General features: G+C 42.2%; 1 protein-coding gene across 5 annotated transcripts in view; it reads left to right on the top strand.

The window, feature by feature from the left end:
• rab28 (RAB28, member RAS oncogene family) overlaps positions 1–27,384 on the top strand; it is a 34,104-nt gene extending 6,720 nt beyond the window's left edge. The window contains exons 3-8 of one of the 5 annotated variants that reach the window (XM_088385885.1): positions 1,289–1,377; positions 2,820–2,949; positions 15,592–15,695; positions 15,777–15,854; positions 18,481–18,615; positions 19,608–27,384. In XM_088385885.1, the coding sequence (XP_088242011.1) occupies positions 1,289–1,377; positions 2,820–2,949; positions 15,592–15,695; positions 15,777–15,854; positions 18,481–18,573 (494 nt within the window). In that variant the 3' untranslated portion in view covers positions 18,574–18,615; positions 19,608–27,384. Of the gene's footprint in view, positions 1–1,288; positions 1,378–2,819; positions 2,950–15,591; positions 15,696–15,776; positions 15,855–17,945; positions 18,048–18,480; positions 19,253–19,607 lie in introns of those variants that run through there. The other 4 variants (XM_088385851.1, XM_088385875.1, XM_088385871.1 and 1 more) reach the window with 4 other exon arrangements.
• Positions 27,385–27,660: the final 276 nt, after the last annotated feature.

The following is a 27,660-nucleotide window of genomic DNA, read 5'->3' as shown; positions in this document are numbered from 1 at the left end:
AAACCAATTAAAAAAAAAAAAATACTAATACTGTAGCCACTAAGCCTCTATAACTGAACCATGAATTAGTGAGCGATCATTGCGTGAAAATGTTTTGTCGTCCGAAGGTTTAACTTGTGCGCCACAATTCTAAATAAGAAATGTTTTTTCATCCACATTCACTGCGCATTTGCATCCTAGGTTCCATTGCTGAGTCACAATCGTTATCGTGTTTATGCAGCCCCGTATATTGTCGTTGTGTAGATTTCTTCATCCGTGTGCATTTTTGCGCAACCTTATTTGAGGGTTATCTGTCAGTCTGCAATGTTTCCTCCCAAGGCATAAGCAGAAAAATGCCAGTGGCGTTGAGTCAGTGTGAACCTTTTGGAACACAAATAAAGTGAGTGTCCGAGGGCGCTGGATGGGCGGGGATGGCGCGCCCCACCGCCAAAGAGCAGTTATTCATCGCCCTTCTCAATGTAGCTTTACATTGACACTGTATAGTCTAGATGTAGTGACTGTGAACCTCAACATTTCCTCTCCTCGCCTTCAAAATAAGGGGGCAAGTCGCCCAGCCGTGTCACATTGGCCGCGTAACACCACTATAAACTCTTCGCTGTCTGGTCCTCTCATCCGCCTTCTTCTGACCACCCCTTTCATTTTCCAGAGGAAGAAAATATTTATTTGGGTTTGGGTTTTTTGTGCCTGTCTTTCTCTCTCGCTCTCTCATTGAGCCTGTCTTTCCCTTTCCACTGACATGAGGACAAGAGTCCTCTTTTCCTCCTATTTTCTGTTCAATTATTGCCATTTTCCCTAACAGCCCATAATTCTCCTCACCTTCCTGACTTGGCAGCAGCAGAATATGACACACATGCTACAATGCATACAGCTCTTTTAAAGCCACGGGATAAAGAATTCTGGGATGTCGCCGCGAGACCTGTTTGGATAAATGACAACCCCCGGTTTATTTTTTTCTGTCATTTCTATTAACAATAATGAACTTTTAACACTCATCCAAACCCAAGGCCCAGCCAGCAATACAAACCGCTCAGAATCCCTCGGAATTGATAATTCGTTTAAAATGTGGGTAACTTTTTAGAGTCTCATTGTCATTCTTGTAGGTTTTTATAACGTACAATATTATGGAGTGCTGTCTTTCCTCATTAAAATACACTTAATTTTTTGGTGAGAAAAACTGGAACTGGTGAGTGCATCATGAGCGTGTTCACGGCACATAATAAAACTCGTATCTCAAGACACCACTGTATGTATTTTATGTCATGGTACGTTTCTCTTTTACCCCCTGTAGGCAATTTGAACGTGACCCTGCAAGTGTGGGACATTGGAGGCCAAACGTTAGGAGGGAAAATGCTGGATAAATATGTGTACGGAGCTCACGTAAGTCACCATACCGTGTTTGTACTCAAACTTATGACAACACTTTTTATACTGTTACTCTAACAAACAATCGCTTCATCTTTCTTACGGTTTAGAGTGCGCATCGTCTTTCCCCAATATGAAGGCCTCAGTCGATTTCGGGAATAGGGGAAGCGCTCATCACTGCGGTGGGACACTAATAGGAAGAACAGGAAGGATTAGTTTTGAGCCGCGTCAGTGACTCCGCTCTCGCTTATTATTACAGTCTCGTCAGACCTCCTGGCTGGAGCCATATGATAATAAACTCAAGACATCGGCTGACACATGAACTGATGGTGAATGCAGCAGGCCGGTAGAAGCTCACAATTTGTGTCAAAGTGATGGGGCCATGGAGGAATTGGCAACATCCGCAAGCGCTGGTCGACTGGTTGCAATTCTCAACTAATCTTTCAGGGATTTTGATTCTGTTGAAGAATAACAGTACGATAGATTTGTTAACGGATATCTTAGCCAAAATGACAGATGTGGCTGACGTTAGATAGGTACGGTACATGCTTCGTTTCACAATTTTTGACAATGCAGAAAAATTACGCCCATTGCCGTACTCAACCAACCTGTCCCGCTCGGTTGAAACCAGGCTGCGGTTGACTGCTATAGTTCCCAAGTTGCTCAGTCTAAAAATGTACCCTGTTATTTGTGGTAGTAACTATGACTGGGTAGTGGGCAGCAGGGAGGCGGCAGTCAAGTGCTTTCCGTCACCTGCAGAATGTCTCTTATTTGAAGAGGCCTACTTTAAGACCACATGCAAAAAGATAAATGGCCCTCCACACACCCTACAACAATTGCGCATTTGTGTCTCATCACAAGTTGTCATGCTGGTTTAATGCGCAGAACTTTCCCTCCTTTTGTTCCACCTTGTGCATCCTGTAATCAATCATGTTGTGTCTGGAAGGACGGGCGGTAATCGCAAGCGTCATGAGCTGTCGACACCGACCGCGCAGATTGTGACAGTGCGTGTCTGCTGAACAATCCCCTTCAGTCATGCTGCGCAGTACAGTAACAGAAGAAAAATACACCTTGCTGGCCCACATACTGCTTCCATGTGCAGATGTCATAACCTCTGTTTCAGTGCTCCTCAAATTATTTGGACCACTTCAAAGAATACTTGGCTGTCGAAGCACCACCGTGTGATGCCCGATATTAAAATACAAAGTGGGCCCAAGTGTTCATCAAAAACACTTATGCCCAAATGTATACCCATATTTGTTATCTAATCTCTATCTTTTCATTGTATTTCAGTTTTTTACTACACATCTGATTAACAATTCAGTGATTCTTATGCATACCAGTAGAGCAATCCCACTAGTGGTCCTCATCATACCACACTGAGAATCTCTGCTCTCTTTCAAACCAATTACAAACTTGTGTGTGATTGTATTCTGTTTTGTTCCTCTCCAACCTAGGGGGTTCTCCTTGTGTATGACATCACCAATTACCAGAGCTTTGAGAATTTAGAGGATTGGTTCAGTATTGTGAAAAAAGCCAACGAGGAGTCCGACATCCAGCCTATTGTTGCCCTGGTTGGAAACAAAAGTGAGTAACTTGTCACGCATGCAAAATCATACAAACGTTTGTTGAATAACCCACAAGTGGGCAAAGATGTTCAGTAGTTTACATACGCTGGATGATTCCTTCATTTTCTTCACCCTGTTCCACATTTCATGTTACGTGTCTGTGGGGGATTGAGTCTTTGATAATAGCAGACATATTTGAAGTAGCGCCAGATAACTGATCTTACGTGATATGTCTATCGATAAGAAGGTAGCTTGGGTTCGGAGCGATGGGAGTATTGATGTTTGTGAAATCTGGGGAGTCAACACAGATGATTTAAGTCCTGCGGACCCATCAGACTCCAGGAGAGCGCTTATCTGCGTCTCCCCTGTCTCCCGCTCAGATACCTCTCGGACCAACCCTCCTCCCCTGAGCCTTCCCGTTCTCGAATCGTCGATCAGGCAAGGTTGACATTAACCAGACGGCTGAGCTGCTGTCTCCAGAATAATGGCCAATAATCATGACATCCCACTGGACAGATGTGTTGTCTTGGGTACCGCTATGTTATTGTGAAGTGTCAGCGTGTACATGACTGTCCACCTTGTTGGACGATGATGAACCGATAGCAGTGTAGTGTCTGCACACCGGGAGCTTGTGAATGTTAACTCATGGGGGCCACAGGTCACATTTTAAGTCTCCTGCACAGAGCACATTCTCTTGTCTACTCTTGCAGCTCCAAGAAACAGCTTTAGAGGTGGGCGCCGCTTGTATTTAGACTGTAATTTTTAAGTACGTACATCCCACCGTCATGGCCCCCTTCTAATGGCTCTCTTGCTTGGAATACCCCCATGTGTGTTTTCTGACCAAAAAAGAAAACTGCAATCCCACACAGATTGCTCCACTAGGAGCCATCAATCACCTTGTGAATCCCCAGCACTTCCCTGGCTTCATTTTTAAGACGACGTGAAAGCTTAGTCAAGTCTTCGTTTTGAAAGCTTCTCACATGTAGCGCACCGTTTCGCCTGTACTCTTTAAGGGGCTTTTACATGTCACACATCGCTCATATTTGGGTTTTTCCAAGCCGAATTCTTGGTTTGCAACAACAATGAACATGTGATTACGTGGCATTCTTTCCGAGTTGAGACGTCTCAGCGGTTCCCATGATGTCGGGCGAGTTGGGCAACATGTTTGCGACAAACCAAAATAGATGAGCAGACATAACTAGGAGCTTGTACAAACATGACATATTTGTGTCTGTGAGGACCTCGCTCGGTTGGGTGTTTTGACACCTGGGGACATTTCCACTCAGATAAACTTGAGGCGAATAATCAGCAATGGTGGGAAAAGAAAAAAAAAAAGTGGTGTCCTTTTAAGAGACGAACTTATGTCGCTCATGACACTGTTTGGGTGGTTTTCACGCAGTTGTTGCCAGCAAGTGAGGTATATTGAACGGGCCGAAGTACTCAGGGTGTCGCCAAGTTGATAAAATGACAGCGGACATGCTTTAATACATACATACTCAATTGCATTCCTTTTCCAATCACATTAGAGAAATAATTCCAGCAGTGCCTTGAAGATTTCTTTGACATTTGAGCTACAAGGGATGTAAAAACACCATTGGCCCATCAATAGTTTAGATCAGTGGTTCTTAAGCTGGGTTCGATTGAACCCTAGGGGTTCACTGAGTCGGTCTCAGGGGTTCGGCAGAGCCTTCACTGTGGAGGTCTGAACGCATCTGATTTATCATGTAAATTTGTGATGACACATATCTGAACTGATTTCGCAAAAGGCAACAGCAGAAGTCACACTGATTTACAGGTGTGCAATTTGTTGTGAACCAGCAAAATGCATCTTATATGCATTTTGTTGGTTTTGTTCTTTGAACAAGGTGATGTTCATGCATAGGTCATTTTGTGCACCAGTAAAAAACATCGATGTCTTCAATTTGAAAAAAATAATTGTATTTTTCACCAAAGAGGAGTTCGGTGAATGCACATATGAAACTGGTGGGGTTCGGTACCTCCAATAAGGTTAAGAACCACTGGTTTAGATCATCTAACCGTCTCAGCAACATATATTAGAACCACAACATGCAGCCATTGATTTTTAACAAAACAGGCATACTAAAACATGTCTTACCTAACTCTTCACTCATTATTGTCCAAGAAACATACAGACTTTCCGTCTTGAGGTAGCATAATGCCATGTGTCGGCCATGGAGTCAAGGTTGAATTAGATAACTTGCCCAAGAGAGCGGATAGATTCTGAGAGTTTTTCCACACTAAGTTTAAATTGGTTGATTATTTGTGAAAATGACGGACCACAAGGTTTGTGAAAAAAAAATAATTTGACGCATTTTTCTATGTCAAACTCCTCCAAGTTTACCAATTTGACCTTACAGACAATAAGAACCTTCCTCAAACCACTCGCTCAAAATTGGAATGCACAGATATAAGTCTGAGTTGAAAATATATTTGAAATAAAGGCCATTCATTATTAAATGGCCCTTAATTTTATCCCGAGATTTCATCTACATTTTAGACGATAAATATTTTTGTGAGGCTGGATGGCGATTTTAATTGGAATACAGTCCTCACAGGGTAATTTGTAGTAATCAAGCTTAGGGAGCAGATGGGCTTCTCCATGAAGGTAGCCTTCCTGTTCTTACCTTGCCCCGAGTGCCCTCTTGTGCCATTTCAGTCCCGGGGAACAACCTTCCCTTTCTTCTACATCGAAGCATGGCCGGCCGGCTGTGTGCTTTTCGATGCACCAGCATGCGTCACGCTCCTGGCCCTTACATTTTGCCTATATCCTTGTATTGAAGAACGGCACCACTTGTAACAATTCAGCGAGGAAGCCAGTGTAGTATTTTGATGAGGTTTTCCGTACATGTACTCTGCACAAAATCCAAACAAGCCTTTAGATAAAGAAGCTGGTTACATGAGGGCTGAAGGAAATCAAATTTATTTTCTGTATAGAACTGTAATTGTATGTTACATGCGTAGTCCGGACGTGCTTCACATATTTAGTTTTATCTGTCATACAACTGACAGAATTCTGAGTCTGTTTGGCCACTTCACTTGAGTACAAAACAAAGACTTTTGAAAATCAGATGATGGGTTCCTGGACAAACTGATTTTCCGTCAATTCGCCTATAGAAAAGTGGTTGAAAACCCCCCTCATTCAAATTAGAATAAAATGTTAATGCTATTATTCCCTAATGTATCTCCCTGACACTTTTTTTTCATTTGCTGCTTGCGGGGAATCTTTACTCAGATTGGCTAAGTTTACAGTAAAAATATCCACCAATAAAATCATACGTTCAAAATTACTGTGATGTTTCAAACTTTTGAAATCAGTTGAAAAAGACAACCTAAATAGAGCAAAAGGAACATTAACCATGAGAAGAGCAGTATGAGAAATAAAATAGGTCATGCACTTCAATAAACAAATGTTTTGGGGAGACTGTATGGAGAATTTTAGAGAGATTTGAAGTTTTCAATCCATGTTTTTCTGTTTTTAGAAAATTGCAGATAATAGCTACTTGTCAATGTCGATTATTTTAGAGCATGGCTCAAAACTAAGGATGGGAGGACTAGTATATTTATTATGTTGATTTTATAGGGCACCGTGCCCTAAGTACATAAGTACTCAATGTACTTTTTTAAATCATTTGCCATAAGTTTTTGCAATTTTTTTGCTGACCCTTAAATCGGCCTGAACTAATTCGTCTCAGTAATTTGGGTCAGTTTAAGTACTAGATTCCATTCCATTCCATTGCGTTGCATTGCATTGCATTGCATTGCATCTAATTCAATTCAATTCCATTGCAGATCTTACTGTCTGCAATTCTAAAACATGTCACAACATGCTATCATTAATGCTACCTAATATAAATGTCCTCTCTGCTTATGTTAGTACTTCTATAGACATGCAGTCTGCATCATTTATCAAGCCAATTTGTTTTTATTAAGTAGGGATTGCAGGACCCTGCTGGCTCCCTCACCATCGCCCTTCCCATCGCCGGTGCTCTCTCTCCCCCAGGAGCTCCAGGAACATCCATCACGGGCTTGCACAGCCCTTATTTGGGGTGACTTAAATGGGTTCAGTTCTCTTAACCCCTCCTCATCACTCATGGGGTTTCTCCACGGCCGATCCGCACTGGTCCACCATGGGAAACTCCTTATGTCTCAGTCAAGTCGTACCTGCCCTTGTTTCTTTTGCCCTGCTTTGTTCGCAATGTTCCTATCTTGCACCATCACATTCCTGCACAGACGCTATTTCAATGACACACTTAGACTTATCTCACTTTCTTCTGTGTGGACTTTTGCCGTTGCCAACCTTCCTCACAGTAATGTCTTTTCATTGGCTCCTTGTCGTTGTTGTGTCAAACAACATGCGCGTGTTTGCCTTGCGCACGCTGCGGCGGATCGCTCCGCATGTCTTTACCCATCACACTTCTCTCCGGCCATCCATGTGAGTTTCAAAGAGTCAAAACACGGCCCTTCACACGAAACGTGTTCTCACCACCAACATTGTCGGGCTTGATTTGTTTGTACATTTTGTGATGCTTCGGGTGAAGTTGAAGCCAATGCCGTGAACCCTTCCACGCCCCACCCGTCACCTTCATGCCCCTGTAAAGCTGCTACAGTTCCTGTCTGTTCAGAGTTGGCCTGCATATTTCTCAATAGAGAGATGCTCAGAAGTCCAGGGGTGCAGAGGAGCTCAATGCGCTTCTGTTTTTGGTTTAGCTGAAAAATGTTTTTCCTGGCTCAACCCTCTCCTACTTAGGTCCTCTTACAACAAACTAAAAGGTCCTAATTGCCCCCGGGGGAAAGGTTTAGCCACAATAGACATGTGGTGGGACAAAAGCCCAGTACTCTTGTGCCTTCACCCCTCCCCAGATTGAAGGGATGAACACGTCAGCAGTGTCTGTGTCGCACGGTAGGTTGTGCAACCGCAGCTTTGACGCTGTATATACACTATATAGAGCTAGTTAAGGCATGGTTTACGGATGGATAAAATCCTGGAATGTCTGCCGTTTGCGGCAAATCCAGCGTTTCCTTTTTCTCTTCACTTTTTACTCGCCCTAAAAGGGTCAGCACAGACGTATCGTGTTGTCTCGGTGACAGCGCCGACCGTTTTTTTAAAGTGATGGAAAATGTAGAATCGCGTTACCGCTGGACCAAAGTGGGATGAATGAAGAAGTCCAGCTGTCTTACATTGCGACTGATACTTGGCGTAACACTCCCCGCGGCCAACGCTGGGCTGTGTGACCAGCACTGATTAAGAAATACTTGCCAGGGTTTGTTTAAGCAGATTTGTGGCACACAGAGCACCGCTGCAAGAACCCTTTGAACAACTGTAGTCCAATTGAACTAAGCACTATGATTTAATTGTGACAACTCAATGCTGTGGTCCCCCCCCACACACACACACATACACACCAAGCACACACACAGAACTCCTCATCTCTTTTGACTCTGGTGCCTGTTAAAACATGGAAAGTCCTCATTCATTCTAGCCATCCATAAAGCAAATATTGTTGCACATGCAGCTGTTGATCAGTCTTCCAATACCGTCTTGTGTGGTCAGTCATGGGCCATTTGAGTTGCACAGCACGGCTTAGCCACCTGACCTGAATGCATCCTGGAACCCTCATCCTTCTCAGGCTCGACTTTATTTCCTCACTTCTCCACAACATTGATATGGAGGAATTTGTGGACGGGGCTGCGTTGACGCATCTTTTCATCTGTGATTTCCAAAACCCGCTTTGAACCTTGAAATCACTGGCTCTCTTTGCTCAAAAACTTTTACTCTTTTCTATTCAAACATCACCAGCAGGGAATGAGTGGCAGTTTTTCACGTTCAGCAGTAGTAATTGGGCCATAAGGAGGGCGCCTGAAATTGAGTTCTCCTGCCTTGTAGCATCGCACGCACGCACGCACGCACGCACGCACGCACACACACACACACACACACGTGGTAATATTCTGCTTCAGTGTTGTGTTATTAGCCATAGTTTCCATGTCAATGCTGAAAATACAAATAGTGTGAGCAAGAACGTAACAGACAAAATGGTAACAATGGAACATGATGTTGTAGCCTTTGCACTGTCATTTTTCCAGAACCGATGTGAATTGGGATCGTTTTAATCATGTCGTTCAAAAATGCAGTGAAAGCAAACCCAAGCAGAAGTTTTCTTTTACCAAGTACAGGGTTCAGATTGTAGGCAAGCTTATTGGTAGTGATGATGCTTCATATGCTGTACATTGCATCAAAAGTCCCGGTGAACCTAATAATTATGAATAGACTCATAGGGATGTGACGAGTCCGATGATGAAGGCTCCCCTGTGCTCTCCAGAAATATTATAGTACATAGTTGTGCTTCGGGCTCACAGAGACACGCATTACTGCTTAGCCATAAAAGTCCACTTAGTTTAACAGCAGCAGGAGAGCTCGGAGGACACTGCCAGTGAAAGCCCGGGCAGCGTCTTGTGCGGTCAGCTCAGTACTGGGCCTTTTGTTCACTTTTCATGACTCCTGAGGGCCCGCTCACACAGCCTGCGAGGCCCTTGGACCCACGTTTTACTAGAGCTCTGACGGTCACGCACTCCAGCTACTGCCAGACATTTACATTCCCCAACTTAGGCGGTAGGAAGACCACATTGTAGCTTGGGCCACCATAGAAGAGTGTGTGATTGCACTGCGAGGTGCGAAAGCAACGTGTGTGTGACACGCACGTGTGCGTCCGTACGGGCTTTCATGAAAAACGATCGAATGACAAGATGAGCTGTGATCAATGAGCTGTCGACAGAACACTTCTGACCTAGTGGAAAGCAAGTCCCCTGACGTTCCCGGCCGGTTTCAGGCCACCGGGGCGGGGGGGCGCCGCCGCACAAAGAACGCTCTGTCTCTGTCAGGATTCCCCTGAGAAGCCTCGCGCAGGCCTCGCTCACCTTCCGCAACACCAGCCTACTAACAGCACTTCATCTGTCTATATTTGCTTGAACCAGTCGTGATTATGTTATTACCCAAGCTTTAATATGCTGCTGATTGCTTCTCATTATTCTGTCACCAGTTATATTCACGTAGATCCACGGGGACAAGGAATTAATTGATAGCGCAGAATTGCAACCTTGTTGTGGACTACACTGACTGTGCAACAGCGTTTTCCTCTGCGCCGGCTGAAAGAATACAACAGTTATAGTATAATTCAGGCACTTCTATATTAAATTGATGTCGTTAAATTAATAATGTTTCCATCTGAGGAAAATAAATAGTGCTGAATGTAAACAATGGTGTCACTGTTACAAATTAATTTTCCTCCAAATGACAACTTGGCTTGAGAATAACTAACTGCTCGGTGTCCCTCCATAACACTTGACAAAACAACACTTTGTAATTTTCGCAATGCAAGTCCCGTAATCGTCGAATGATTTATTTTACACTTGAGAGAATTTTGTAGGTTGTAAAGTATCATTGGCCAGCTTGTACTACAAAATTCAAGCAAAAATTGAACGCCACATCAATTACCTTTATAGATTCTCCTGCAAAGCAATGGAAATATGGCTTTGTGTGCACCAACCACACTGAAGCCTCGTTACAATGTCTTGGTCCTGGTCTGTGAGCTGTAAAGGTTCTGTGGAGCAATATTGAAGCTTTAAAAGTTGTTTAGTTTGGTTTTGTTTAGTTTGAAACATGATTTAAAACAGCTTCCATACACTACAGGTTTTTGAAATAGAACAACTTGGAAGTCAACCAGCATTACTGAATGGCTTATGTTTCACATTGGAGGTTCCCCTGTATTATGCAACACAACAAATGCAGAACCAATACCACATACTTCCAAATTTGTCTCCTGAGCCCATTTTATACAGAATGGCTATTGGTATTTCATCACGGTGCAAGTGAACGAGATCACTTCTAATTGCCATTTAATCTAAAAAGGCTTGCCAGATCTTGTAGTCGATGAAAGACAGCATGGAACACATCCAACCACCACACGGCTGATTTACTTTGTGCAGACAGTTTCTTTCGCAGTTTGTTTGATAACCTTCACGTCACCATATGCAGTCTGCACTTTTGTCACCGAGGGGGAAACTGAAGAAAACCCAGAGGGGTCTTAAAGGCCTGCTGTTAGGTAATGTTGGAAGTGATAGGCTCTCCCTTGGGGTTGATTAGTCTCAACCGTGTAACTTTCTTTTAATAGGATATGACCCCTCTGCGCCCCCAGACAACAAGCGGCCCACCATTCCTATCGCATTCCAACCTCAGCCCGCAGACTCAGCCTAGCTGCTGTTTAGTTTAAAATGCCAGCAATTAACTGTGCTATGTCAGGCATATTCTCAGGCCGTCCATTGCTGGGAAACTTGTTGCCATTGGTCCCCAGCAGCGTACTTGCAGGACCAGTAAGTGGGTGTCTATGTTATCGCAGTATGCTTTTAAAAAGCCCACTGATGAATACGACAGCTATTAGCCGATTGTTTGGCCTTGGCAGTCAGTGCAGAAATATGAAAAGTGGATTGCAAAACATTTTGGATTATTGTTTAAAATAACAATACTATTACATTATTTGTGAGAATGTTTTTGTTTTACATTTCATTATTTTTTTAGCATTTGAACTGACTTATCCCTTTTGTTCGCGTATGGGAATTTTGACAAAACCACATAACTTTGTCTTCTGAAATTTAGCTAGTTTAATGCTAACACAACGTACAAGGGTTTAGACGGACTAACAAAACTAACATTGGTTGCATTTTCTGTTTGCTAATTTCCACCCCTCCCACACACACTCACACACACTAGCACTAAGACAAAGTTAATGACAATCAAATTATCTTTCTCAAAACAGTTGAGCAAGGCGTGTGAACCAGAAGGAGCAGCACAATGTTAGTGGGCATTGAAAAATAAAAACAAAACTACTTAAACCTTTACATTCTATTTATTCATTCGAAAACCTTATTACATAAGTTTGCGTTGGTGTCTTTTGGGTTCTGGAACAGATTAATGGTATTTCTATTCATTTTAATGGAGAAAGAGGAATTGGGATGGTCATGGATTGAGACTCCACTGTATTATTTACAATAGATCATTAAACTGTATGGCTAAGTGATGCCACCACCGTTTTCATTACTCTGTTGATCACCTTTCCATGGTCGTGTGGCTAATTGCCATATTTTCAATCATGGAACTATGATGTCAGCATTTATTTTTGCCCTCCACAAAGGGGACACTAACAAACCCGTCACCTAAATAACAACTTTTTGCGGTAAAAGCTTCATATATCCATCAAATATTTATCTCCAACTGCTCACTCAAAATTCACCGCATTGGCATGCAGATATTTTAAATAAACATTGACGGTGACCAGAACAAGGGAGAGCCATCGCTCTTGACGAGTGATGATCCACTCCACTATCTCTTCTGCGCTCGGAGGCCTAAACAGTTTAAGGTCGTGTTTGCAGTCACTTCCTCTGGGTTGTTAAGCTGATGTACAGTTTGACAGACATAGAAGGAAACCAGAACATGGCGGGAAGATTGTTTTGACCTGATAAGTTGAGATGGGTACGTTTGGAAGACAAATTGAGCAAAGCACTAAAACGCAAGGATTAGTCTCGTATTCCGACTAGCTAGACAGATGCCACATGCTGCTAAATTTTGAGGACCCATCTTTACAGTCTCTCCTTGGCTCTTGACTGATCATGTTACTTTCAATGGTGCAAAATTGCACTGCATCACATTGATGTGATATGTCTTTTAGTATTTTACTCTTCCTGTAAGGGAATCAAAACCCCACGTTTGCAAAAACTAACATTTGCAGTATATAAACTTTTCCTTTTTAATCATCATTTTAAGTTGGGTTGGTTGTACTGACGAAAATAACAGTATTATAAAACCACAAAGAACTTAAAGCGAGTGGCTTCAAACAATAGTTGTTGAGTCCCAAGTGTTATAACACATCACTTTGTAATATTGTGAAATACAAGCCGAACTCCTGATCTTATGTCTCTTGTACTGTATATAGAGCTTGTTATTTGAAACCCAAATATCTTACGTATACAACAAAAACGAAGGAACTGACTTTGCCGTTCCACTACTCTTGGAGGCGTCTGTATCTACCAAACGTGATGATGCTCTCTGCCTCATATTTCTTTGTTTCTTATCTATGTACTTCTTTTAGTATTCAGACCGAAGAAAAACACATAACTGAAATAGCTTGTGTTACAGCGATCATTTAACTCAAATGTATGTCAAGACTGTCAGGAAAAACATGCACTCTGGTTTTAAAATGTCAGTGATGACAAGCTGTTACTCTAAAGTGTTGTATTTGAATGACACCTCGAAAAGTTCTTTAACAAGAGTTGATTGATAAGACATTTTAACCATCCCTCGGTCTAAGCCGCAGGGTTGTTGAACTCATTTTTGTTGTGGGTAGTTATGGTTTCCTTCGTGGGGCCATTAATGACTTAAATAGAAATGAATGGCCCCTCATAGTATCACATACATACAAGAGAATCCAGTGATAACAAGTTCAACAATTTTCAAATTTATTTTGAGAGTGGGATTGTGACAAAAATTATTGCAATGTCTCACTGTTATTAAAAGGAAGACGATTTACAGCTTTGATATTTGAATAAGAAACATTGAGATGACACATGATTTGCCTTTGCGGGCCACATAAAATAATGTGGCGAGCCGGAGCTGGCCCCTGGGCCTCGAGTTTGACACCTGTGATCAAGGTATCAAAACTAATAGTAGACTGTTTTTACTGTTTGTACAATCCAAAAGCACTCGACTATTAATGCTTGTGTTGCTTTCACTCTCAGCTTTCAAAATTGTACCAACTATTTATTCTTTCCCCAATGTGCAACTCTACTCTGGAGCCAGTGTCGATGTTAATGTTACTCAATGTGACACTGACGCACGATTGACCTCTCCCAAGTGCGCAGGATCCAAAGGATTAGCAGTGTTTACCTCAAGTAGCATGGAGGTACCTTTGCATGTTAATGATGGGAATTAATAACCTGCTGACGCCCAAGAGATAGCTGTGTTTACTCCCGGCCTGAGACATGACGGTCTGCCCTTTGCCCTGAAAGGTTTGTGTTTATGTGTCTATTACGACCATGATAATCTGCTTCTAGTGGAAAATTATTCCTCCCAAAAATATTTGTTTGGTTTCTTTCTATGGCTTGCCTGCTGGCATTTCGGGGGCCATGTGACTTGCTGAGATATTAATATTACTCAATAAACGCAGTATTTATGTTCTCCCAGACTATATATCTGTCTTTCTGGGTGCAGTTCTCCCTAACACATGCTCCCAGGGCATGAGAACACAGTAAATCTTTGACAGCCTCACACAAAGAATAAAACTCTTGGACGGGGGTAGAGAGAAATGCAACACCTTACAGTAGCCTGACCTTCTCCAGGTGCCATAGACGTGCATGCACCAGATACCGGGTGTGGCCGCCTTAATGGACAAAGCCAGAAATAAAGAGTGAGGCTATTGCTTTTCAGCAGCGAGACCCCCGGGTGACCTTCCTCATCGACCCCAGTATGACCCCATGCTGAGGAAAAGGGAGAACTGGAGCAGTCGGTATCACTGCGAAGGAGTCAGATGCACAGGGAGTGCCAAGACAAAAGTTTAAAAGGAGCCGTTGTCATTGTAGCCTCTGTAAATCAGCAGCGAGGTGACAGCCCCATTTCTTGGATCGATGTGCCCACCTTGTCTCCTCAAAACTCTTTCTGCATTAGCGCTCTTTCTGTGACTTTAGCCTGGAGTCTTTGTCCACTTATTGTTCCTGACTATCTTTGCTTGTGGTTTGTCTGGTCCAGGTCAAATAAAGGTTCTTGACTTTAGAGTGGAATGTGTTTAAATGGGTTTGAAAGCCAGTTTTGGGCTACTGATTCAAATGGCAACAATTTTACATGCCAATGGACAAAAATAGAAGTGATGTAAACAAAGAGCAACAGTGAAGGTCATCCAGCCACACAAGATAAGACACGCTTGGAAATTACGTCGAGTGATTTATGTCCTTGCCATTGTAGTCCTGATGCCATCTGATTCTTTGGCGATCATTCAGTGGGATGATAGCTAGCTGGAGAAACAGATGAAGATAAATGCAGTATACTTATTCTACTATGGATATTTGGGAAACTAGGCTCTTCATTTCTTAAGTAACACAGGCTTGATCGTCCGTCCGTCCATCCATCCATCCATCCATCCATCCATCCATCCATCCATCCATCCATCCGTCCGTCCGTCCGTCCGTCCGTCCGTCCGTCCATCCATCCATCCATCCATCCATCCATCCATCCATCCATCCAGTTTCTTGGCCAGGGTCAAAAAAGGAGCTGAAATTAACACTGAAACTGATTGCCACGCAGGTACAGCGTCTCTGTGAACAGGGGGTATCGATCCTGTTTTTCACCAATGACCTCACTATTTACAGTCCATGGGTCATGAGCAATTTAACTGTTTACTGTTGGAAACATAAAAACTAGCGGTAGCTGTCTCTTGGTTTGACAGCAACGTAACTATCGAGTTATGTGTTGTCAGGCTCCTTGCGTCTCTGGCTTATGTAAACACTTATCCGTGCTGTTGATGTTGATATATACATGATAGTTAACCTGAGGTGAAAAGCGCCAGCCTGCTCATGTGTCACGCTTGTGTTTTGTCCCCAGTTGACCTGGAGCACATGAGGACGGTGAAGTCCGACAAACACCAACGCTTTTGCCAAGAGAACGCCGTCATCAGCCAGTTCGTGTCTGCCAAGACGGGGGACTCGGTGAGCGTTAGACACTAACAGATGCGTGATTTTGATCAAACTTGCTCGGGTTAGTGTTTCACGTCATATTTCTCTCTTCAGGTGTATCTTTGTTTCCAGAGGGTTGCGGCTGAAATTCTTGGTGTGAAGCTGAACAAAGCGGAGATAGAACAGTCCCAGGTGAGTCATTCAAGTTTCAGATTTCAACAAAGTCTCTCCTAACAAGTTTTGGATGTTACTTTCACCGCCTTCCTGGATTAATTAATTGACCCAAGAAAAATGGTCAGTCACGGTATGTAACATTATGCTGTTTGTAATGGAGGTCACTGGGAGTGTGTTAGGTCAGCGGAGGTCACCTCACGCTGTAAATGACCTTTTCTTGCATAAACACTGGTTTGTTGCGTCTGCCACAAGTGATGCTCTACCTGCCAATGAGGCTGCCCATCTGTAAATAAGACCCACATTGGCCACATTAACGCATGCAGTCAGAGGTTAAAGGTATGCTTTTGCAGGGGTGAGAAGGTTACTTTGGGTGGCTGATTTATTTGGTTTATCTTCCCAACACGCTATGTTAGCCTAAAAGAGGCTCAGGGCCTGCCAGTGTGACTGGGTTGCCCAAATGTGGCAGCTGTAGGATTTACAGGGTAACCTCCCCCAGAAGCATTAACCCTCGCAACGATACGAGCGGTTGGAGCCACTCTGGCTGGGTAGTGCTTGATGAGCTGGGGCCTGCAGGGAGGTCACGGCCCCGTGAGAGGAGGAGAGCATGTAAGGAGACCACTGGTCAGATTCTCAAGCCCATCATCACCACTGCCACTACCGCTGCCTACTGACTAATGGAGCCGTCTATCTACTTTGCCCTTCCTCCCTGCTGTCACAAGAACAAAGTACTTTAATCCATGTTTATCTAGCGCAGTGAGAGGCTGTGTGAAGAACTGTGTGATAGACTACGGTTGCCTTAATTAAGGAGCACTACATTGTATTAAAATCCCTGTAAAGTGAAAATAAATGTTTTGTAAATTTACAGGACAGAGTTGGTTAAAACGCTTCCAAATTTGAATGATTTAGGAAAATATTTGAACTGCAAAATATATCTTAAAATCTTCAGTGGCTGGGTTATATTTCCACGCTACGATGAGAGGCGCTAACCACCAAGCTAGCTTGCAAGCTAATAGGCCTGGGCCGAGTGAATAATTACAGCCACGTTCGCAACGCAGGTCTTAATGCTAAATTCCGATTTTTTGTGCAGTCTGATTTTTGTGTGTAAGCGTTCACATACCATATTTAATGCAACCTCAGTCAGTTTGGTATCCACAGACTAAAAAGAATCAGGAGAAATAAAAAGGTGAAAAACAGATTTTTTCGTTTGTTTGTTTGTTTGTTTGTTTGTTTATTCATTTGTTTATTCATCTGTGAATAAAAATAACCAATCAAATGTGCAATGCTGACCTGAATATATCTGCAAAATTCAGCACTACAAAATTCTTTGTGTTTTTAGCAGTTATCTTCAGATTTTTAATGTATTTTTAAACAAGTGTCTGAATTCACTTTACACATTATTGAAAACATGACAACAACAAAAATCTCAAAAATACTTATTACGGTGTTCCAAAACTAATGGAAAAAAAAAATTGCAAAAATTCCAAAGAATTTGACCTTAACAGTAATTTGTGTAGAATCAAATGTGAGTCGGTTTATAGTATGCTTGCGATACCACAACGTCCGTGATGCTTCCTGTTTAAAAAATAATTCTTCAATAATAATGGTTTTATTTTTTTGTTTTTGAAAAGCAGTTCAGAGAATGGATGAATGGATGGGAGGTCTGCTCTCGGTGCTTGTTTAGAGGTAGAGGAATTGGCCCAGTCAAGCCTCATTATCTGCTGTCATCTGTAGCAAGCTGAACACAAGGGTCACGACCCTTGACAGAATTATATCTGGCCGGCTGCCCCTTCCATCTTGCTCCTCTGTCTTTGAGATCAGATAGCGAGCCCTCAGATCCGTCACTGGCTTCACCACTGGGTCTCAGCAGCTCATTCATCAGCCGGCCCAATGTTTGCATGCTGCTAATGGGACATAGCTGCTGTTTTCCTTTCACAGTGATGTCATCTGTTTTATATTTCCATCCTTCATTTTTTTATTTATTTCACACCCCGACCTCAATGTACCTGCCTTCATTCTCCATTCTCGCCATCACTGTTATTTTTAACTCATTTCAATCATTTTTTTTATCCTCAATCTTTCTGCTGCCTGGCATGTGTCGTACCTGCTCAGAGGATCGTGAAGGCCGAGCTGGTCAACTACCCTCAGGATGAAGGCCCAATTAGACAAGAGAACCGCCAGCAAAGCAAAATATGTTTGGTTCAATAGTTTGAAGTACGTGGCCACAGTAGCATATAGTACATGAGTCTCATAGATGATAACGTAGTTTCCCTGTTGTAGAGGACCCTTTAAATCCCAAAAGAATTCCTGGACTTTCAAAACCATTTGATTTAGTCCAACAATATGAGCTGTGTTGTGCTAAACAAACGCTACATTAATAATAATAAAATAATTTAAAATAATTAAAATATATAATTAATAAAAAATGACCCCCTATTAGACATATTAGACATTTTCAACCAAAACATGTTTTTAGAGCTGTCACATTGTGTAAATTTGGTATTTTTTGTCCTACTACTATATACTACTTTTGTATAATACGGTCTGTCTTTGATGACCCAATATTCAGCGGTTGTCCTGGAATGTAGTCATGAAAACAAACAATTACGTGACTTACTGGTGTGTTTCTTTTTCTGCGTTCTTGCAGCGTGTGGTGAAAGCGGACATCGTAAACTACAGTCAGGATACGGTGGCCCGAACGGTCAACCACCCTCGCAGCTCCATGTGTGCGGTGCAGTGAGTCGACGCAAAGCCACCATGATGCCATCTTGTCAATCAGTCAGTCAGTATTTTCCTCTCATGCTGACTTGTTCAAACGATCCGCTCTCATTTCATTTCTGTGATTCATCTGCCGATCAGGGCGTGAGACTAAGAGTAAATGAACTCTGTCATCTGTCGCTACCTCGCAACAACAGCAGAGTGGATTCTTGGTTTAATGACGAGGTGAAAACCGTCAGGGTCCCACCACAGTTTTGAGATAATTCTGAATGTGGTGCTAAAATTAATTAGCGCTTTGTTTTCCACAGTACACAAATGAGCATCAAGCAAAAATTATATGTATGTATATATTTCTTTAGGATTCTAGTTAAATCATGCTCAACTATTGAAAGTATTTCCTCTACAGATTTGTCTCGACACACTTCCTCCAAATTCAACGGTGACACAGTGTTGATAAAGCCTTAGAAGAAATGTTTACATGTATGTATCGTTAGTGAAGAGTGATGTAATTAGTAGTTTATACACTATATGTAAATGTTGACATTTAAGCTTGTCATCCGTTAAAAGCTCTACCGTACCCATCGACGACAACAGAAATAATTAAATGTAAATAAAATGAGATCTTGCTTATGTACAGTTTAAACTGATGAACATTTAGCTGGTTTGTGTTTTGAATAAAAGTTTTATGTTGAAAATGAAAATTAGCAAGTGAATATGGTTTCAAGTACTTTCAATTGCAAATTATCAGTAGTTTCTTTGCAATGTTTTTTGCTCATGTAATCCATGCTAAGAGTGAACTAATAGGGATGTTGAAATTTAAGTACAAGGACTGAAACACAACCTTCCCTATAAAGACCGAGCCAAGCCGCTGCTGGCTAATGATCCACCTCGTCTTTGTTCTGTAAATCTTCGCTAAAATACTGTCTAAATCCACTCTGAACAGATGATACAAACACCTTATAAACGCTTGTAAGCTCTATTAATTACTAAATAGCCTAGGCTTTTTCTACAATACGGTCTGGGTTGAACCCCCCTTTTTTTTTTTTGCCTCATCAGTGTCACTGAAACCAGCAGTGGATTAAGTGCCTTTGAAACAAAACAAAAGACAGTAGTATCTCTCCAACCAGGTGTCGGCCCCAGTGCACACTCCAAAAAGGTCAGAAATGGTTGGCCCAGCTGCGGTCGCACATGCTCCACGTGCATTGTTTCGCTCGACTGGACGTCTTAGGAATTGTCTTGGCTAGATTTTTTTTCATTGAGAGCTGTCACCAGTGTTGACAGGCAAGAGTTGCCCTTGGCTTTGCCGCTGTTTAGACAGGTGTTTTTGCAAAGAAAACAACCGCAGCTCATTTCCAAGCTCAGACCCGCACTATATTGTCACGTCTCTACAGACGGAAGCAAGGAATATCAGCACAGGAATAATGCTGGAGAAAGGGCGAGGCTTTGCTAAACTGGTGCACGTCAAGGTTGGATGGCTCAAAACGTTTCTTCCTGTTTGTGTGAGGCATTTTTGATCATGTACAAAATTCCACAAATACTTATACCTGATGTACAAGTTCAGATCTGGAGCGCAATTATTGACATCATGTTTTAAAATAAAATATGGCATGGACACATGGCAGAGCAAAAGCTTTTGCAGACAACAATTCTGCTTCCCAATTCTTAATTTTCATTTATTTTGTTAAATGTATGTAGAGTGTATGTCGACACATCAAACTAAATAATATCTGGAAAAAGAAAAAGTTTTCTTCTACTTTTTTGGTGAGGTTTTGCTCATATGCTGTAGCCTCCCTTCATCGTCTGGGAGAATATCGACTACAGTGGGGTCAAGTGCACAGCGTTTAAAAGGCTGCAAAGGTTGTGCCGGCTGAATTCCGCCCGTCTCATTTCCGCTCAAAATGCACATGTGTCAGGCACAAACTAAGCTTTCTTCTCACAGTGAGTTTTTTTGAAAGCAACAGCATTTCATGTTTTCTTTTGCTTAGTTCTTTGCCGAACATGACGGCTTTCACTGTGAAACCAAAACACATCATCACCCTTCTTCCTGCTCTCTGACCTTTCCGCCAGTACATTCACCCTGCTTATCCTCATCTTTTCAGTCTTTGCGTCTTCTTGCAGGGACTTTGCAATGACAGTCCCTGAGTTAAAAAAAAAGTCCCTAAGTAATAAAAAAAAAAAAGTAAGTAATCTTATAAGAGGCCCATAGTTGTGGGCTGTGCAATTTTCTTGTGTGGGCAGTGACGGGCCAACACCCTGGTGATTACCCACTCACCCATCTTCCGTTCTGCACCTGTGCCAGAGTGGTGAAGGAGTAAGTAGAACACACGTCAACCCCTCTGATGAGCCGCAGTCTTTTCTGTTACTGCGATCCAGGCGAGTGACAGGCCATTTTGGACGTTAGAGCCTGTCAAGGGAGTTGTGAGGTGAGCCAGCAGCAGTCCCGTTCCCAGGGAGCCTCAGTGGGTGTTCCCCAGTTCGGCGTTTGATCGGTCAATTGGGATCTCAGCTTGTCCCATTTGCTAGGTGCTGCCTGTCTGCTACAGCCGAAAAGCACATGATTTATTTTCGGGGCGAGGATGTGGGCATTCAGAAGGGTCGTATTTATAGTGTGCTTGGTCTGGTGGGAGGACCCTGCCAGTAAAAACAGGCAGATTCCGAAAAAGGAGACCCAGGGACAGAAAACTGAAAGTCTTTCTGGCTTGGATGGGCTGTTGCATGAATAGCACTTAAACTCAACAGCCTCTGGATATGCCTTTAGATGTAGGGGATAAAAACAAAGACATATCTCCTGTAGTGGCTGTCTGAAACACTAAAAAATCAGCCAGAGGCATGAGGTAAGTGTGTTAGAAACGTTCCAATGAAAACCTTTCAAAACCACAATTTGAACCTTAATTGCATGTATTTTGTGTCAAAGAAAGAACCCTATTAATTGTGATGCTTGTCAGACCGTTTTTAAATGTGAACAAGAGAATCACTCTTGAAGTCTTCGTTCAATGCTAGCCTTGTACACAGAAGAATAATGTCGCCTGTTAGCGCCGGTCTTGGCGGATGTAGCTCGGAACTTTCCGTGATGCCTCCTTGTTTGGAGTTCGCCTATGCTTACGTGTTAGGTTCATTTGAAGACTCTAAATTGTCACTTGGTGTGAATGTGGGTAAATATTTGTGCGTGCAATTGACTGGTGATCCGTCCAAAGTGTAGCCTCCCTCTTCCCCAATATCAGCTGGGATACGCTCCAGCACACCCGTGGCCATATTGAACATGGCTCAGTATCAGATTCTGGCAATATGATCACCTTAGGCAAAGATGTCATGAAGTTGCTGTATTGAAATTACAGTTCTAAAATATATTTGGAAAGGTTTGGGTCAATACTTTGTTTCTATTGAACACAATCCAATGTATTTGTAGAATAGAAATTTGGTAAATATTTGGTATCTTCATGAATATTAGTAGCTACTTATCTGATGGTCACCGTTCTGTGCAGTAATGTCCTACTGGGAACAAATTGACCAATTGTAGATAAGATAACTCTCGTAGCTGTTCCTTTAAAAACAATGTTATGGTAATCAGGGCTACCTTGAATTAGCTAGCGCTCTCGTAATTGTGATATCATAGTGGTAATATTTCCTCCTCTAGTAGCCACTTTTGGTAAGATCTTTTTGCATATCTTTATTCTATCAACTCACTACTTGCAACAAAAAAATGCTCATATCACTGCTGAACAATTTTGTGGTTTTAAAGGAATGCTTTCTTAAAACCCGTGACACTGTATACCTTGAAATGGGTAACCTGTCCATGTCTAATGAGGATACCGAAAATGGAGGGCTTGACTTGTAACAGTATGCTTTCAATCTATACGCCGTCACCTGTTCATCATTGGTCCGTATGGCATCACACTGTGCCATGGTCAGAAACACCTCGAAGCCAGAGAAACCAGAGCCTCCAAGCCACAATGGCCGTGTAAAGCATCTCACACTCGCCTCTTCAGTGTAGTAATTAAGCTGCTTCTCACCTCGCTGTCCGCCAGCATCTACAGAACAGCGTGGCAATCAGCAGACACTTCCCCCAACAACCGACACACTGGAACCTGACCTCACCTCTATTGTCATTCTTTTCTCGCAGCCACTTCTCTCTCCAAACGACACTGCCCGAGCCATGCTTCGTTCGCGCAAAATGTCATCAAGCTCTGTAATGGTTCCATGACTTGACATATCACCGTGAAGCGCTACTTATGTGTGTTTTTACAAAAATTGTTGGGTGACTCAATCAGAGGCTCCAGTTTGTCCACTGGAAAATTTTGTTGTTTTTTAATAACGGTCAAGAAAAGGAAATAGCCCAAATAGCCAAAAAAAGCAAAAGCTCTTGGCGTGGGCAATGACAAAAGCAGCCCTTAAATCACATGTGAACAACTTGGCCTTGTTCAGATGCGTCGAAGTCTGCATCAAGCATGTGTGGAGTGCTGAGCTTGTGGGGCCGTCCTGCTCCTTCATTTCCATCAATAATTTCCTCTTTGTGGCTGATGACCTCAGAGCCCTTGGACCAGACTGGTTCTGATTAACTCAAGTGTGTCCTAAAAGTGTGAGCAGCGGGGTCTGAGACGTCCTGATGGATACTCTGAGAGAACTCACACCAAACTGTACGGCTGTTCCACACTGGCTACATTGTGTTGACTGTAGAAAGAGTTTCTAACGTCACCTTGCATTATATCAATGCTTTCTCCCTGCTCAATATGAAGTTGCCACTTCTTCCAACACTCCATTTCTGTTCTGGCGCTTCGGTGTGACGAGATGGTCTGTTTACACCAGGAAACGGCCCAGGCACTGTCCTGATACATTTCAAGAAAAGATCCTTGATTCAAGCCTTAAGCTTACCGTGCCAGAAACATCCAGTATTTGACTCGATATTGTTGTTGGCTGGTCCAGCAGAAAGCGAGTTGATTGGTGTCACGGTCCTTCGGCTAGAGCTCAATTCCCCCTGACAGCCCGATTCCTCCCTGCTGGGATGCTGTTTAGTGAGATATGAAAGTAGCGGGTGCAGTCTAGTGAGGCTCTACCAACCGCCTCTACTTTTCTGCTCCTAACTCTGCTTTCAACTTTGTCGTCATTTGGAGTTGCAAAAATTGTGTCTTGGAATTGGGAACCGCCGTGTGTCACAGTCTACCCAATCAGCACGATTCTGTTACATAAACTGTCCTCGCTAGATCGCGTTTCATAGTCTCAGCGGCACCTGAGGCAATAACGTAAGCCCCCGTCAATGGGCTGTTGTTGGTCTGAACGCCAGCTTTGAGATCAGACTACATGATATCAGCCTGATACCTTTCCAACATGGAGGATTGGATTGTAAAATTGATGAGCGGTCAATGCAGTTGCCAACTTTGTCACTTTAAAAGAATCCAACTTTACTTCCAAATTTGTCATGGTTTTCAGGTCTGATCCTAGAGAATCAGAAAAGAAAGTAAACATTTAAATAACCACCCAAAAACTGTTGTTATTCTTTGGTATGCTGTTAAAGAAAGAAAACAGCTACACAAATCAGACATTCCTGATGAATTGTGGCCTAGAATAGACTAATTTCTTTTAGTTTTCGGGGATGGGGGGGTTGAAAGGTGCAATCAAACTGTAACTCTCAATCCAAACTAACGTTTTGGTCTACTCATGCTTTAGATTTATCAAGTTTTGATTGTGTCTCCTCCCAATTCCATGTTTTTATTTGGGCTCTTCAGAATAGAGCGATATTTTGTTCTTAATACATTCCTAGCTGATCTACAGCTGTGTCAACCTTCTGACACTGGGCAGCACGTTTTGCTCGAGAAAGCAGTACCGATTTAAGACCTATAGTGCCAGCCCTGAAATATAAGTGAGCCTCCTTAATGTTTCACAGTAGGCACAGTGTTCCTTGCTTTTTTTTTTTGTAAACATATAGCTGATTGCGAATCCAGTTTTGTCTCATATGTCCGATCGACCTTCCCTCACAAGCTTTGTGGCTTGTCCAAATGCATTCTGGCAAATTGAGCAGACTTGTCAGCTTCAGGTTATTTCTGGGACCATTGTGGGTTTTTCCTCGTCATTTCGATATTATGTTTTTTCCTTATTAAGGCAACATGCTTTTACCTTCTTTGAGAAACGCCACAATGAAGCATCTGTGTCCACATTGACTTTTCACTGAGTTTAAGTACCACGACCCTTCCAGTGTTTCTTGTCGAAAGACTCCTTTAAAACGTCATCCTTACACAAACGTGCACGTAATGAATAGCGCCGAGTGCCTGTCATCTCATCGTTTTGTATTGAAATGTCAAGAGAACTTGCGTTGAATAATGCCTCCTGCATACAATATGGCCGTCCTTATGAACACTCTTTTGAGGGTATACCAAACTTCTAAAGTAGTGACACCCAACTCTGGTCGTTTCGTCTCTTTTGTTGAAGGACAGACTAAGCTCAGGTGTTGACATATTCCTCAGGTGTTGGATCTTTGCTGCGGTCTGAACATGATGATATAACTGTCGTGCCATGATATCAAATATTGCTCATTGTAAGATGCAGTGGCCTTCCAAGAAGAAATCTGAGCTATCTGTACTGGAAAGGCCCATTTCTAATATATTACTGAAAAACTGGGGAACAGTATTTTTTTTTCTGGTTTGTTCCAACACATTCCATTCCATTTTATCTCAATACAACAGCACTTAATATCCCATGTATAGGTGTTTACAAATCCCCAAATATAAAGAATACAAATTAAGTTGCATGTGATTTGGGGGGAATAAGCGACTTTAAAATGGATCATTTTGACCTGCAACACAAACCAAAAGTTAATATTATGTATATTATTTATTTCTTATCAGTCCGGTTCAGCCAGAAAGTCCTCCATCTTGTGAATTGTTTCATTTCTCGGCCTCCGTCAAGGAAGTGATGTCTTTCGCAGGTTTGTTTGTGTGTCCTCTGGATTACACCACATGAGTCAGATATGTGACCTCCTGTGAGGTCACAGAGGAGTGCATTTGCAGAGACCTCTCATGGAGTGCAGCCCTCCTCTCTAAAACCATTTTAACAACAAAGCATCTATCCAGAGCTGCTTTTCATTCAATTCTTCATATTCTTCTTCCCACCATTTTTTTGACAAATGGTCACTTTCCGCATGCTCATTTGTCAGACCATACAGAAATCTCATTAATGTATTCCCAGTGGTCACTTGTGCAGATTTACTTATACATATTCTGTATCCAAGAATGTACAGTTTTTGCCAGTCTCATGAAACCCAAGACAGATTTCCTTCTGAACTCACTAAGATACTACAATACAATTGCATTCTATTGAAAATTACGCTGTCCAAAATTTGTAATTAATTTTTTGAACTGTTGTTCAACAGGTTCAAAGGTGGCGTTCTGAATGGCCATCGCTCTGTTTCAAGGCCTAATCATAGAATGTGTGGTTCGCTGAACATGGTGTTGATCACACAAATGAGAATTTGCTAAACCTAAATAAGTTTAACATTCACAACTGTTGACTCCGATTGTTTTGTGAAAAATCACTCAACACACTACACCATAGGATATTCCATGTAGAGACATCCGACAATTAAAAAAAAATGCTATAAATTATGAGGATTTGAATGTTTGGAATTGCCTATAGAAGCCACAAAATTGTGACAAAGCCCTACTTTTGTCATCCTCAAATCACTTAAATGTAGTTTCTTCGCACTCCCACAAGATGTGGTAAAGAACTACTTTTGTCTAAATGAAGCTCCTCAACTCACTTCAACGTATGTCGTTGCCACCAGAAATCCACAAGGTGGTGCCAAAGCACTACTTTTTTCCAATGGAAGCTCTTCAACTCCTTAAACTATACTTTTGTTGGTTGAGCAAACCTAAAAGTGTTACAATTTCGAGCTCAACTAAAAATACGCTGTAGTTATATGGCTCAGTGTATACGCCACTTTAGCCGACGGGGGCACAGCTCAATAATTCACCTAGGATGGCGTACGAAAAAGAGAAACGATGTAGCGCTCGGATGGGGCAAAACCTGATCCACGCACGGACAAGCGGCGTGGCATGTGACACCCAAGCCCGCCATCTGTCATCATTATAAGTGGCACCTGATGTGCACCACTTAGGTGGAACCTTGAATCTTTGATGCCTGCGCCAATTAAGCTGAGCCAATTAAGATGTAAATTATTGAGTTGAAATTGGAAAAAGAAATCACTTATTCATATATAGCGGCGACTTGGCTCACATGATGAGTCATCAGCGGCTAGTTACTAATTGATATATTTTGATGAGCTGAGCCAGCCCAACTCTTTGCTTATTCATATAACCCACTCGGGACAATGGCAAACCTCTTCAAACTCCCGTCAAAAGTCACGTCTCAGGTGTTGGAAGGGAGAATGTCAGCTGAAAGGTTATCGCCCCTCAAAATATTCCCTTCTTTTTGTCTCTTTGACAGCACCAAAGAAGCACTTAACAGGCCTTCTAGCTTTGCAGGTTCTGTTTTTCTCCATGATGCGTGTGCACATTAAATCATGCAACAGCGGATTAGATGACTTGTAATGTTCATTCCAACAGGAGTCATTAATATCAACAGGATTTGGTCACTAATCCCGAAACTCAAGTGAGGCATGCTTTCAGGTCTATCGCCTTTTAACACTGACTTGAGAACAAAAATGATGCATGTTATTCCTTCCAATATCAGACCCTCAATGTCATTCATTGTAATGAAAATGTCTGTCATTGTAATTCATAATCTCAAAGACTATTGGATTTCACAAGAATCAAGTCATAATGTTTGAAGCATTTACTCTGAACATTACAAGAATAAATTTTATTTTAAATTTTACATGACTCAACACTGACTCAAAAGTCATATTTTCCAAAAATTCTATGTTTCAAAAATAAAATGCATTGACAGTATATTGTTGTATTATGAGACGATGAAAGTTTTTGGCAAGGATTTGAAGGTTTCTTTTGTTTCGAGAATGCAGTCCAGTCCTAATATGACATTCATCAGCAGAATGATAAGAATACACATAGAATATTACACAACAAACTTTGTATTTTATGAGAATCAAGTCATCCAGTTAAAAAAAGAAGCATGGCATATTGTGCTTTTTTTTTTAACCATT

Source organism: Syngnathus floridae, chromosome 1, assembly GCF_059516105.1.
Source record: "Syngnathus floridae isolate MCC-2025c chromosome 1, RoL_Sflo_1.0, whole genome shotgun sequence".
NCBI classification, from domain to species: domain Eukaryota; kingdom Metazoa; phylum Chordata; class Actinopteri; order Syngnathiformes; family Syngnathidae; genus Syngnathus; species Syngnathus floridae.
The sequence above is the reverse complement of the archived record's forward strand: the minus strand, read 5'-3'. Positions and strand labels throughout refer to the sequence as shown.